At 36.8% G+C, this 15533-nt stretch overlaps 1 protein-coding gene across 2 annotated transcripts in view; it reads right to left on the bottom strand.

Annotated features, from left to right (window-relative positions):
- Nucleotides 1-15533, bottom strand: part of poc1a (POC1 centriolar protein A) — a 29255-nt gene that overhangs the window by 808 nt on the left and 12914 nt on the right. For both annotated transcript variants that reach the window (XM_028446962.1, XM_028446963.1), the window contains exon 10: nucleotides 6848-7060. In XM_028446962.1, the coding sequence (XP_028302763.1) occupies nucleotides 6848-7060 (213 nt within the window). The remainder of the gene's footprint in view (nucleotides 1-6847; nucleotides 7061-15533) is intronic.

Here is a 15533-nt window from a genome sequence, read left to right as displayed (position 1 = left end):
TGGTTGTAGTGATACGTCGACGTAGATTTAGCGGTGTCGGTGGCTGCGCTAAAGCAACCATCAACCAGTCAATCGCAATCAACTTGGAGAGCAACCCTGGATTAGCTCCTGGAAAAGTCCACAGTCGGTCTTGTGGAGCATTTTAGGGCCCCAGGTGGTGGTGTGGATCTAGGTATGGGTAAATGATGTCCTCCCCAGTAGAACTCAGTTGCCTCTATGGGCAACTGGCGGCCCGGGGGCCACATGCAGCCCTCGGTCTAGAATTGTGCCCCCCCAAAATAATTTCACATACATAAAACAACAAAAACATGCTAAATGAAAATACAAATGTACAATGCAACTCCAAAAATACACAAAAGAAAAGCAAAAATACAGATGTCAACAAAAATACACATCACTCCAAAACCACACAAAAATAACTCTAAAAACCACAAAATGGGAACAAATATACACAGACAAAAATATACAATACAAATCCAAAAATATACAAAAGAACAATAAAAATGCACAAAATGATGACAAAAATACTCAAAACTCCTCCAAAATCAAACAAAAATGACATTGCCCTTTCCTCTTTTGATGATCAAAATGGTTTTTATTCTAAATGCTGACATGAATGTTGATAATGTGGCCCTCACATCAGACAATCACAGTTTTGTGGCCCCCACTGTGATAACAGTTGCCCATCCCGCCATGCATGGATCCAGGCACCCTCCACTCACACTCTAATCAAGATCTCCTGCTCTAACTGATTCACTGAGCTAATGTCACATGGTGACAAACCCAATCCTGGTTTTATTGCTAGGCAACAGACGGTTGAAAAAGAGCAGGAAACACGACGACCTCTGACAGATGAGGCCGGAAGAAACCCTCAAGTATGTCAGCGTGTCTTGACCTGCATTGGAACGGTATGTTTATACTTGAGCCAACAAATGTTTCATATTAATCGATAGCAGCAAGGAGATGATTCACTCTTACAGCATGTTTTACGATGCATTAGCAGATGTGGTTCAGAACAGCAGAAATGGACAAACATTGAGTGACTCCTGTTTAACAATTTAGTTCACAATAAAGTAGAAAAGTATTTACTTTAAAGCGACTTCCACAGCTTTTACTGAAATTACAGTAAACAGTGCAAGTGTAACAGTATAAAGATCATTGACCACGTTTACATGGGAACTTCAATTCATCTTTAAAGCAGAACAAAAGTTAATTCCTGTTTAAAATGACAGTGTAAACACTTAATTCCTAATGCTAATTTAATTCCGAATTAAACTTAAATCAGAATTACGTGGCTGGTTTATTCCGATTTTAATTCTGACTTAGATAATTCCTCTTTCTTGTAAATAGAGATGATTTAGTCTCTGCTCTAGACTAAATCTAGAGCAGACTCTAGATTTATAGGAGCCTCAGAATACATGGATATAATGAAAGAGTGGATGGACAGAAGCATAAACATGCAGACTTTCACACGGACCTCGGTAAGGCCATTCATTTTGTTTTAGTTGGTTTACAAAATTTTGAGATGAAAATCCCATGTCGGTGGTCGAAATGAAAATAAAATTAGTGTTTGTGATTTTTTTCAATTGTTTTTGGTCCTTGTGCAAGTTCTGCGGGTATTTAAAAAATGAAAAAGGCTATATTTAATAATTAATAAATCGATAAAATTCAATGTTATTTCAGACAATCAAATAATTCAATTTCATTTAAATAATTCTAAAATTTTAAATTGTACCTTTCCAAAAAGACTTAAAGACACACAAAAAGCCAACAAACTGACCCAAAATGATGGAAAAACATACAAAATGACAATAGCACAAAAAAAAAAAAACACACAATGACTATAAGAACACATAAGACGACAAAAATGTGCCATTTTGACCTGAAAAAAGATAAAATGAATTCAAAAGCACCCAAATTGTCTAAAAACTAAAAACTAAAAAAAAAAAAAGGACTCTATATAGTGATGAATATTGATAACGTGGCCCTCCAATCAGACCATCACATTTTTGTGGCCCCAGCTGTGATAGAAGTTGCCCATCTCTAGTGTAACATCTCATATCACAGTTGTGCAGTGGAATTGTCGGCTTTATGTTCGAGGTCATCAGCTGGGATCTTTCCTTTCTGCTTCTTCTGAGCATCATGTGACCATGTGTCTCCCTCTGTGACCTTGTCTCTCTCTTCAAAATCAATACCACACGGTTTACTTCACCAACCTGATATGGTTACCTCACCTATTCCTTTGACCAGGCCCTCTGTTTGGTGTGTGTGATTCTGGTTGTGTCCCCAGGCAGCAGGAACATTATATGGGCCTATAGTTTTCATCTGGAGTGGAAACCAAATCTTTATGCTCCTACAAATAGAGGAGGCTGTTTTTCTTTTCTTTGCTGAACACATTATGGCCCATGTTGCCTGAAGCTGTGCTGAGCTAATAGTTTGGATATGACCTGCGCTACAACCATCTGAACATTAGTGAACCCTGTGCTATTGATTGTAATAGGAGGAAAAATCTAAGTTTATCCTGATAAGAGACTTCAATGATTGTTGGTTATGCTGTGGCTTAAAAAAGCATGGAAAGGAGTGATACAATAGATAAAATATTAAATATTAACCACCAGCATTTTAAAACCTCTAAAATACAATTACAGGGACTAAAAAGTAATCAAAGTATTGCCGAAAAGCTTCTGTAACATGAATCAAAAGAATAAATTGAACCAATATTGAAGTCACAAATAAATAATCAGTTCAACTAAGGAATTGCTCTGACATTTTGGCTCTATAAAATGTCGACTGCACATCCTTGATATGAGATGACATACGTGTCATTAGAGTTGCATTACAAGCCTAGGAGGAGTTTCACAACAAAGGAGTTGCGGAAGGAAAATAATAAGAACTCCTACAATTACAATGTAGTTGACAATTTTCAATTGCCAAATACAACTACGAAGGAAAAGACTCTGTTTGGTATGTTGCCAATCGGCCTCTATTGATCAAACTTGTTTCTATAGCACAATCCACAGGTGCTTATTGCAATTAAACCTTGGAAAAATAGGGTCCAAGTCAATCAAACTTTATTCAGACAGCATAATTTATACTGGCACAATGTGGTATGTCACTACATGTTGGACTAAACTGCAGTTTCTATTCATGGTGAAGTGACAAAAAAAACTGGGATTGACAATTTGTTTAGAAAGAAAGACAGCATAACATTAATGAGGGAAAATAAGAATGTACAGAGAGTACAAAGAGTATTAGGGAGAAAACAAAACCTAAAAACTAGAGATGGAACGGTACCGATACTGGCATCGGGTATCTGGCCGATACCTGCCTAATGTACCCCTACTCATTACTCGTTAATGTCACTGATACCAAGAACAATTTGAATATACCTTTCTGACTGGATGACCGAACCCCGCCCACTGCGCTGTAGCGGCAGCACATCCACTTGAGCAGCACAGACGTCTTGGTTCCACAACATTGGAAACAACCAAGAGAGAAGCTATAACAATCTATATACAGTATCATCACCTGCAGCTAGCTTTAGCCAACGTTAATATCTTTAATCCTCATGCCCTGGTCAGAGAAAGCGGCTAAAGGATGCTCTGTGTGACGTGTGGTAGAGCGAGGTAGAGAGTGAATGAGTAGAGAGGAAGTGGTAACAGTGAGAAAGAAGCTGAATCAGTCAATGACACATTATTTAATGATTGCTTCACATAGTTTACGTTCAACAGTACAAATAAACTTCCCCACACACATTCAACCAAACCTGCAACTCCATCTTTAAATCTGAATCTAAATTGTGCTCTGTTGTTTAAAACTCAGCTGAAACGTCGTGTGCTTTCTGTCACACAGTGAAGGAGGTGAAAACTGGACGTGACTGCTACACTTTTTATATTAATGTAAAATTTACCAGAATTAAAAATAAGAAGAATGTTTGAAATGAAATCCACAAAACGAGTTCTTATTTTATTTGATATATTAATTTGAATAAATAAATTTCGCCAGAAAATTTTAATTTCTTCACTCCACTGCTGGTATTTAGACATTGTAGCGTACCAGATATATATATATATATATATTAACGCGATTGTTTTGTACTTTTTCTAACAGGCCTTAGACATTGGATTTTAAGTTAAAATGGCCAAATACATAATTTGCAAATCTATAACAAAACTGTCAAATTTGAACTAAAAAATACTAAAAGATTAAAATGTGACTTTAACTAAATCCAGACTTGGATGAGTGACTAAGACCAAAAGAAAATCTTAAATTCTCCACCGTGCCTCTGACAGTCAGCCAGGCACGTAGAGAAAGTCAACACCGTTCATCAAACTCTCTGCCGTCTGTGTCCGTCATGTTTCCTCTGCACTGGAAGAGAGGCAGAGTGTGTATGTGGGGGGGACAAGATGTTGGTGCAAAGCAGAGTTTAAGGTAGCAAAAGCAGTGACTCTTAAAACTATTAATTTAACGCAAAATAAGCTTTAAAATAAAATAATATCTCTCTGGGCAATATTGTCATTTTCGATATAGCCTAAAATAGAAATCTAAATTGATCACAAATCTCTGGATTATGCAGGCCTACTAAGAACCATACCAAAACAATTATCTACAGTCCAGTTACTTGTGGTCCAAAGCTTTCTTTCTGAACACAATGACTTTGTTTTCATTTCCAGATGTTAAGTGCAACACAAATTCCAATCTATGTCGCAGATAACAAGATGTGATCCCCAGAGTGCTAAAAACAACAGGCAATCAAATCTCAGTAGCAAAAACAGCTCTTTTAGAAAAGCCTAGAAAATGAAGGACCTTAATTCAACATGTGAAAACACATCTCAGGAATCAATCTAATCAACATTACACATATTTATATCACAAACAAAACATGACTAAAAAAAATTAAAAGCTAAGAGCCAAAGATGAAAACCAGGTGCAGGTGGTCCATCTGGTGCCAGTGTATGAGTATGGCAAACATGAAACAAAGAGGTTGTCACCGCCTCCTGGGAGAGGTTAGCCAGCTGTCTGGCAGCCCTGGGCCAATATTAAATACAACCACATGCTCCACTAAAGTGGTACCAACACACAGAGTGGTAAAGGAAAAAAAAACCTCCGACAGAAACATACAAGGATCTCTGCACTGTCATTAAGCATTCACGCCTACTATATAAGTGTGTGTGGCCTAAGTGCAGCCTACACTCATACATATACACATCCTTATGGTACACAAAACGTACATACATTGGTAACTAAAATATTATTCTAACAAAATAGGGTGATAATTAAAAACAATTGGACTAAAAGAGTTGAGGAAACAAATAACTTAAGTTTATACAATAATCAGAGTAAAATGTTTCGAAAGAGACCAAATATCAGCTACTGTTGGTCATGTGATGATGGAGTAATATACACTCAGGATAATACACTTTGTTCCAACTAATTGCCCTCACACCTTTACTGACATTCATGTGTCGTATTGCATACAATTAAACATGCAAGTTTCCCTAAAACAAAAAAAAACCACTTTCTTTTAAATAATTTATCAATACCTTTACCTATTACACAAAAATCTGGAAGCTATAGGAAATTAAAAGTACTATTCGACTGTGAATCAGTTTAGAACATATGCTCTCGTATGTGGGACCCAGACACTTGCTTTACTTCTTTCAACCAGTTCAAATTTGGCTTCGTCCCTTGAACATCCAATAACATGCAGCGATTTTACTTTTCAAACTAGTAGTAGTTTAGTGTGATCACCAAGCAAATCTGATGAGTTCTCTCAAATCCAGCAATTATCATGAATATTAAAGCCATTTTCACAACAGCAGCTGTATTTAAAACAGCACAGGCCTACTGCTTTCAGTGATAATTAAATACATGAAAATGTAAAGTCAAGTTTTAAAATATTTAAATCTTGAAAAAATAAACATTTAAAATCTATTCCATTTAAATTTATATCCATATACAAACAAATGCTAATGATGCCAATGATTTATTAAATATAATACATACACTACCGGTCAAAAGTTTTAGAAAACCCTAATTTTTCCAGTTATTTATTGCAATTTAAGTTGTGCAAGGCCAATGAATAGCATGAAATGGTACAAATGCAAGTACTGAACAGCCAGAGGTTAAAAAAGCCTTGAAAGCTGGTGCTACTAATTCCTACAGGTGTTCCAACTTTTCTTGATTGAACACGTGATGGAACACTGTGGTACCAGACTCTTATGAGCATCAGGTGAACAGTATTGTTCATAGCTTCCATCATTTCTTTTTCACACACAATAAACTAAATCATTTACTGTAAAAAACTGGAAAAGTGTGGTGTTTTACAACTTTTGACCAGTAGTGTAATTAATTATTAAAGTGTAACTAAACCCCCAGGTTTTTGCTGACCTGCCACTAGGTGGAAAATTAAAAAAATGCCTTAGCTTATGGGCGGGGCTTCTGAAGCAGTTAAGACACACCCAGTCTATACTATAAAATCTCCAAAAACAATCTATACTATGCTAACTAGCTACTTCATGCTCAATATACTGCTCTATTCACAAATCTCTCAGTCCAGACTCTAGTTTTTATATAAGGGGCGGGGCTAACAGTGCTCAATGACATCACAGAATCTCATTCTCAGCCAATAGCAAAATTCTATTGTAGTAGCTGGGTTTCAATCCATAGAGGGAAGTCACAGACATTTTACAAAAAAAAAAAAACAGCCGAATATTAGTACTTTGACTCAATTGTAGAGAATAGGACCAGGATCAATCAACAGCACTACTTAATACCCAAATACATAAGTATTCAGCAGTTTTTGGGGTTTAGTTACTCTTTATTGATGATTCCATGTTCTGCTTACCTGAGTGAGGATATCTAGTTGACCGATGATGTGTTCCAGGGTGCTGGCTAGACCAGGAGGGACCCCTGCGTCTGATGCATGAGCCTGGGTTAGACTGTGCGTCTGCACCACGTTGGTGGAGGAGGAACTGTGGGATTGAGTGCTTCTACTGTGGCTGCCACTGTGACTGGGGACAGCAGTTTGAGAGTCCTGTCCATCTGCCAGATCACCTGTCTGAAAACAGAAAGGATGTATAGGGTGAAGCAAGTGGTGCAGATTTGGTTTTTAGGCCCCTGATATGAAGACATAACCCAGCAGTAGACGATGTATTGAGGTTTATTAGTTCCCAAGATGTCACTTAATTAACAAATGTATCTATAATCCTTAAGACTCCTCTGAGTACAGATTAAACATGCTAATCACATAATTGATTTGAGAAATTTGAGGGAGTAACCTGATATTTTCCACCTAAATGAAACTCCTTGGCCTCAATATTTTTAGAGGTACTGTCGTCAGTTGTTTGCATTACCAATACATTGTATTTATTCTACTTCAGAGTGTTAATAAATTAGATAAAGTAGTTTGAGGTAGTGTTTCTCAAATGGGGGTACGTGTACTCCTAGGGAATAGCAATACAGGGGGTACTTGAGAGAGAGAACGAATATGCAAAATTAACAAAGCATTACAAATATGGGGTTTTATAATGTTTTGTTTTTTTAGTTAAAAATGATAATCATCATGATGATGAAAATACAAGGGTCTGTCTTGGTCCCACACCAGGCGGTAGAGGACCTGAAATGATAAAAACTATAGAAATAAATCTATTCAGGAGGCACTAAATACTGTTTCATTCTACTTATTTAAAATGTGTCCTATCACTGATTCTTTCTTTTATGCTCTGTAGTTGTTTTTCAGAGAAATCTGAGCAAAATGTTCACTTCAGAAATAAACGAATGGAGAACTTGGGCCAAAAAAGTTTGTGATGCTCGTGAAAATAATGGGTGATGCACCAAAGCTTAATCAGAAGACTGAAAGTCAAACTATTTATTCTTTACCAGAAATCTTTAGAAAAGCTGGTAAATGGTGTGATCCACAATGGAGAAAACTCAATTCAAATTCGTTTTGCTTGATGCTCCTGTCCCTGACAACTGGAAAAATCAAATACTGCAGCACCAAGGTTGTAGGAATCAAGTACTTATCACCACTATTAGTAAAAATGAATGGCTACAGCCTCACCTAAATAGGCCACTGCTTTTATCATTATTTGTGAGCTCACATTTTCACACATCCTGTGCACAGATGATAAAACCAGTGCAATTTCACCATCAAACCTCACAGGACAGACTCAGACAGCGGACTGACTCCTTCTAATGAGGCGGCACACACTCACGTCTCTGCTGGGATGAATTCAATGAGGCATGAACATGTGGAGAGCACCGACCAGATTTTTTTCCAACACGGTCCGTTTGATTGAAACTGTGCACACAGCTGTGCATTTGGTCAGAACTGTGGGTCGCAGACGTCTGTGGTTTTAAAATGTAGTGTGTGTGAGTGTTAGAGGTTACACAGAACTGCGTCCCTCCAGCTTGAGCAAAGTTTAAGAAGGAAGAAAAAATAAATCACAGTTGGCTGTACAGCATTGTACTGTATTAATAAAGCAATGTGGCTCAACAGTTAAACAATTTGTGGTATATTGTGTGTATCTAAAATGTTTTCAGGATTGATCTACTCATAGTCTGCTGAAGCTGCCCATCAGTACCAAAAATACAGTAAGTAGTTAAAATTTTAAACCCCAGCAGTTGTGTTTTAAGTGGTCTTAGTAAGTAATGTTTCAACTTTCATACATGACAACGCCACTCACTTTGTTGTTGTTTTTCTTGTTGTTGTTGTTGTGTACACTAGTTAAAATCGCTACTCCTCTGTTTTTTGTGAACGAATCAGGCTGACATTTGGTAGGTATAATCTATGGATGCGTACGCATCGACGCTCAGAGCCTGATTTTGGATTTAGGGCCCCAAAAAGAAAAGAAAAACCATCTCATTTATTTGCGAGTCAAATATTACGACGGTTGGTGGTACCGAATCATTGACACATACCATTCCATAAATGGGGCCCATTACCCCATCCGTGTCCCGCGGGCCCCATTTCTCAAATGAATACTCCTCCATTAGTTCTCGTTAGATCAGAATGAGTTTGGTATGATATGATGAGACGCTCTGAGCCAATTTCCGGTAATTTCCCAATTTATAGGAACATAGTCGTGTGATATATCGTTTCAAAGGTTATTCAACGTAGATTTTGATTATGCCTCGTACAATCCCCTTTTTCCAGCAATTTACATTAAAGTGGTTTTCTCATTTATTTGCGAGTCAAATATTTCGACAGTTGGTGGTACCGAATCATTGACACATACTAATATATATGAATGGGGCCCATTACTCCGTATGTGTCACGGGGGCGCCAGGGGGCCCCATTTTTCAAATGGCTATTCCTCCGTTAATGCTCGTTTTACTCGGTGGAACCGAGTCATTTGACCGAATTCTCGGGAACACGATACGTGCTATTCAGCGCGGAGATGTTCCGCGGGCCCAGCCGTAATTCATCCGAACTTGTTTTGATAAGGAGAGAAAGTTGCAAAAATTAAAGGAGGAGAACACTACTTTGGGAAAGGCATTTTCATAGCGAGATATGTTTAGACTAAAAAAAATCGGTTGCTCAAGAATAAAAATATAAACATCCTTTGATTTAAACTTGCATGAAGGTGGATGTCTTGGAGTGAAGTTGTTGCGTTTCTTAAAGAATTACAAATTTAAATGCTCAAAATATATTAGCACCACCCATTGGTATTAAAAGGTGAAGAAAAATTAGTTGAATACATTTTATTGTACATTAATGATTAATGAGATAAGAGGGTGACAGGAGACAGACAATAGGGTAGTTTTGCTGAGCTCACATGCTTCATTGAGACTGGATTTGCTGCCGTTGAGTGATCACGTACACCGTTGTATTAAAACAACTGCCTAAACTAACACAGACGACAGTCCCCACAAGAGCACACACACACGATGCAAATGCTGTGACCAACAAGAATGAAGGCAAATGTAAGTAACTACAACAATTCAATCCATTGTAATAACAATGCCAGTTCCATTCAAAACTAAAAAAGCAATTAAAATGTCATCTTTATACTGTACACTTAGTTTTTTGCGCCCAATTGATAACCAACGGAAGCGGATTTTAGCCATACAACAAAACTTTCTGCAGCAAGGAAAGTTTGCAAGTGACAGCATTGATAAAGTTGATAAAGTTGATAAAAAAAACAAATGCATAATTTCACTTCTCCATGTCGAGCATGATCATATTCTAAGCTGAGGCAGAGATGCTTTAGCTCGCCCTTTGTTTTATGCAAAGGTGCATACGCATCCACTCATACGTGCTTACATAGTAACCACCCATCTAATGAATCACCTGGAGTGGAAAAACAAATAGTGGAATGGGCCCAAAAAACCAAAAAAACACTAAATAGCGAGCATGTGATATTGATTGCACCAGACAAGCAAGCAAACACAAATCAAAACATAGTAGAATGTTAGAGAGACAGACTAGACTTCTTTTAGCATCAACAACTATTTCCTTACATCTCCATAAAAACAGCCAAATTAGACAAAGTCTACCAGATTGTGACATTTAGAAAAAACTGACAGTTACACCCAGTGCTTTACTATCATTGAATTTTGTCATTGATATTTTATTTATCAAAATGAAATGATTTATTTGATGCCTGTTTAACTAAAAGAGAACTAATGTGAGGCCATTAAAAATGCAAAGGTGTATTTTTTCAAATGTTGTTTTCTTTCAAGGGTTTATGTCCACTTTGAAGTCCGTTAAAAACATTTGCAGATGTTTCATTTTTTGTATTCATCTGTTGCTTACTTATATTTGGAATTGGTGAGGTGACTTTATAAGACCCCGTGGTCTTCCTAACCTCTACCAGCACAGTTATGTCATAAATGTTTGGCAGATTAAAAAAGAAAAAAAATTTGTATGCGCAAATAAATAAATAAATAAATAAACACTTTGAGCCAATTGTTTTGCTGTTTCAACGGTTGACTGCTTGTGTTCACTTATTGTTAAAAATATATATATATACCTGCAAAGATAATAATAAAATAAAACAAGCTTTCCCTTTAATTGGATGTTGTGTACTGGTACCTGTGTAAACTTTGATATTGATTTCTCCTCACTGAGTGTATCTTGCATTTTGTTCTTTGTTCTCATTTTGCCTGCACAGCTTATATCCTGTTGAAAAAGACTATTCTCTTCTCTTTTAAATTTACTGTATTTTTCGGACTATAAGGCACACTTAAAATCCTTTAATTGTCTCAAAAACCAACAGTGCGCCTTAAGTATGAAATTAATATGTCAAAATGTTTTAGTACAACTTTGGTAAACTATGAAGCTGCACTGCCTGATGGATTTTTGGCACTTCAGGGCTACTGTAGTCAGGCGCCTCTTGGAGTGATATGTACCTGTACTGTGCTTCAACATACTGAACTGAAAAAGTGAGTGTATTGTTCTGTATTTTACATGTTGAACCTGAACAATATTGAGAGTTATTGTTAATGAGTTGAATAAAGTTTGACTTATCTGACTATTTTGTTTCGCTTAATGCGTCTTAATAATGATAATAATAACAACAACAACAAACCGGTGCGCCTTATGTACGAAAATAGAGCCAGTCAGACCCATTCATTGATAGTGCGCCTTATAATCCGGTGCGCCTTATAGTCGGAAAAATACGGTAAATCTTTCTAAAGAATTATAAAAGGTTTCATATCACAAATACAGTCACTTAGTGAGGTATTAAACCAATGATCACAGATATTAGGAAAATATGTCACGTTTTACTGAATGTTTTAGTTGTAATTTGCAATTTTTGCAAAAGCATCCTGCGAGGTGGATTCAACACTTGACGATCTGGACTTGGCTTTAATTAAACCCAGTCACTTCGATGAATATTTCACAGATTTACTTTACTAGAAGACTGGTGGCCATGTTTTTTTTTTCTATTTCTCTTTTTATTGTTTCCATGTTCCTCCTCAACAGTTCTTTCTCATCCTTGCCCCCGTTAGCTTACTCCGTGAAACAAGCATGTGCAGCTTTTCAAAAATAATTGCTCTTATTTCTTTCTTTCTTTTTCACTGATGTCTTGTTTTCTCTCTTGGTTTCTTTTTATTTTTTTAACTCTGCAGTGTGCTCAGGCTGTCTCGCTCTCACATGCTCTCCTCGTTTTTCCCTCCCTCATACCTTTCACTCCATCTCTCTGCCTGCTCCTCACTTATGCTCTCACACTCCAATAGACCAGTTTCCTCACCTCTCCTGCAATTGCATCTTCAAAACTGGGGTCTCACATATCTAGTGATGCTGAATGCATCTAACATCTACCGCCTGATCTACCGCCTGAACAACATCACCTGTATTTCAATATCATGCCTTCCAAGATGTGCACACATCACTGCAAACATGAAACCAGAGACCTCTCTACTGACTTTTTTTTTTACCATTGAGTTACTTAAATACATTTCTTTAAACACTGAAAAAATGCAACTCTGACTACTAAAGCCACTGAACCACCTCTCTGCTCGCTGTATCCTAATGCCAACTGAGCCGATCAAGCAGAGTTTGTGTGTGTGTGTGAGAGAGAAAGAGAACGTGAGAGCGTGCAGCTCATCTGTCTGCACACGTGAGCAGAGCAGTGAGACCCAGATGTGAAGCTAGAGAGAAAACGGGGGAGGGGAGGGGGTGGGAGGGTTGGATACAGGGATTAGGGTGGATGTGATCATAGAGAGCTGATCTGCCTGTCAGCGATGTTTGACACACACACAGGCACGCACAAATGCATATTGGAAAAAAAAGTGAGCAAATTAAGATTTTTCCTGCAGTGTTGAGAACACACAACCAGTCCGAAGCCCACTCGCTCTCACATACGAGCTAAGAACCCTTCATAATATAGTGTAGCTGGCATTTATGACTAAATAGGTTTACATGCTTTTGTTACATTGCTCCACTCTGGCAAACCATCATGGAGCTTCACATTCAAGTACATTAAGGGATAAGAATATCAAATTAGCCGCTTAGGAAATCCCAGTGGATCAGATTCTGAGAGGGGAGGACCAGACACGGGTGGCCTTTAAGACTGGTATGAATAAACTCACTATTATCTTCTCATAAATCAAAATTGAGAATGAGTGAGGTTTGGGAATATGGTCCACAATGGCTGAGAGCTCTTGAGGTTGCTGAAAGACGAAAAGAAAGAAAAAAATCCAATGGCATGATTATTATTTATAGAAAACACTCTCAGGTGTTTGTTTTCAATTATAGTATCTCATTGTGACTCTCATGCCTCAGAGTGGCCTTTTCAAAAATAATAGCAATATTCATGTTGAAAGAGATTAATTTTATGTGAGCTGAAGTAGTTTTATCCCATCAGGGTGCAAAATAACAAAAAACTAGAATTACTTGGTAAGGAATATGAAATTTAAGAGGTAATGTGTTGAAAAGACAGTCTAAAACTAATGCATGAATAACACCAAACATTGTTGAGCCACTCTTTTTGACACATACAGTATATTAATTGTGTTTCAGCCAATGTGAGAGGGTTAGAGCAGTTAACCATATGCAAGTTTCAGGTGTGTGAAAAGAAACCAATAGTAGGGGTGTGCATTGCCATGACTCTGACAGTACGGTTTGCACGTCATGATATGATATATCATATCGAACATTTTTAAATATTTCACTTTTACAAGTACAAAATCACATGAAATACAAATTATTATTATTTTTTTTAAACTTACAAGTAAATGGTAAACTATAATTCAAGTACCAATATCAAAAACAAGTGGTATGTTCATCAACTGGCAAATTACATTTTATTTTTTTATGTAAATTTTGCTTCTACAATAGATTCTGATTCTGGAAAGTTCTTAAATTCTTTAAAACAATTTTTTTTAAAAAGTAACCACACACATCTATAAAAGTTTCCAATACGTTTTCCGAAATAAAGTGAAATCAACTTCCAAGCTACAATGCACTGAGTGAGGTAGTCTAACCTAGTGACTGGGAGTTCACATGCTATGCATATGATTATGCATGAAATGTTTTTTTTCATTAAAAAAACATGATTAAGAAAATGTATTTGGACATTTTTTTTGGATCGATACATTAATCCTGGGGAGAAATATCGCGATACATCGTCAAATCGATTTTTCTTACACCCTTAACCAATAGAGTTTTATTAAATAGATGTTGTTGCATCATGAAACCTTTGACGTTACCACATTTTTATTTTCCCTACTTAACAAGCAAACCTTTTAAAACTTAGTCAAGATAACAGCCATTTAAATTAAGATCTATGCAAAAACAGGTACACAAAAAACATGCAACAATACAACAGTCATTACGGTAATTAAAGGATGTCTTGTTTTTCCCCAAGTTGGAACCCCAGTTTGAGAAACCTTGCTAACCAGCTCTTTGTGGCTCTCACGTGTTTCAATTAAAAACCTGCTGCAGCCCACAAATTGTGAACCTTTTGAAGCTTCAGACAAGTACACAAAGTACACAATGAAAACAACGCATTGAAAAGAACAAGTTTTGGGAATCAGAGTTCTCAGAAAAAGACAATTTGCTGTCTACCAATCCTCTCTCTCTCTCTCCACATGGTCCATGTGCTGATTTGAAATCACCCTTTCAGGCATATCTATAATAGCTGTTGTCAAGTGGGAGAGCCATTAAACATTTAAAAATGGAGCGTTCACAGCGCAGAGAGGAAAAAAGACAAAATAGTGGCAAGAAGTCAGACAGAAATAAGACAAAAGAAAAAAAAAACATGAGAGAGGAAAAGAAGCTCTGAGAGGTTCAGGAGAACAAAGCAGGACAATGTACGCACTCAGTTTAAGTATATTTAGTATTGCCTTCACTTCAGGGCTGCTTCTCAAACCGTGGCTTTGGAGTATGTGCACATGTGCATTTTATACCGGTACATGTGCAATATACACAAAAGTTATTGATATATCAGTCAATTAAGTATTATTGTAATCATTTTTCCAAATCTAGATAAAAAATATTGTACAGATGATTCTTTTCACCATGTGTTTGTTTTCCAAATGCCTAGCATTGTCAATATATAATAAATAAATAAAATTAAAAAATAAATAAATAAATGAACAGATAAAAGAAAATTTAAAAAAACTATCAGAACAATAAATAAAATAAAATAAAATAAAACTAAAGGTCAGAGTGAAGGGTTTGATCTTGGCTGTTGTCTGGTTAACTCAACGTCATTAATGAAATGTGTTGTTCTTTTACCATCGCTATTTCCTATTGGCTAGAAATGTGTTTAATCTCAGATCATCCATCATGTTGGATTAACCCATAGACTACATTTTCAGGTGCGTTGTGTGCAGAATGGAAAAAGAAGTCTGTGGACCCGTCATGTAACCTGAATTTCAAAAAAAAATATTGACAACTGAAAGTTAACACTCCAGTACCATGTGTTTCTTTTCCCCCGGAAAAGACACCATTTTGTTGATGTTTGTCAGTTTGTCATGACTCGTAATGCAGTGTTATTCAAAATATTCAAAATAGCTCTAAAGCTGGTTATTATTGTAAACTGCTTGTCAATAGAGTACATCTTTTTTATCCGTGGACA

The sequence above is a fragment of the Gouania willdenowi genome, chromosome 5 (assembly GCF_900634775.1).
Source record: "Gouania willdenowi chromosome 5, fGouWil2.1, whole genome shotgun sequence".
NCBI classification, from domain to species: domain Eukaryota; kingdom Metazoa; phylum Chordata; class Actinopteri; order Blenniiformes; family Gobiesocidae; genus Gouania; species Gouania willdenowi.
The sequence above is the reverse complement of the archived record's forward strand: the minus strand, read 5'-3'. Positions and strand labels throughout refer to the sequence as shown.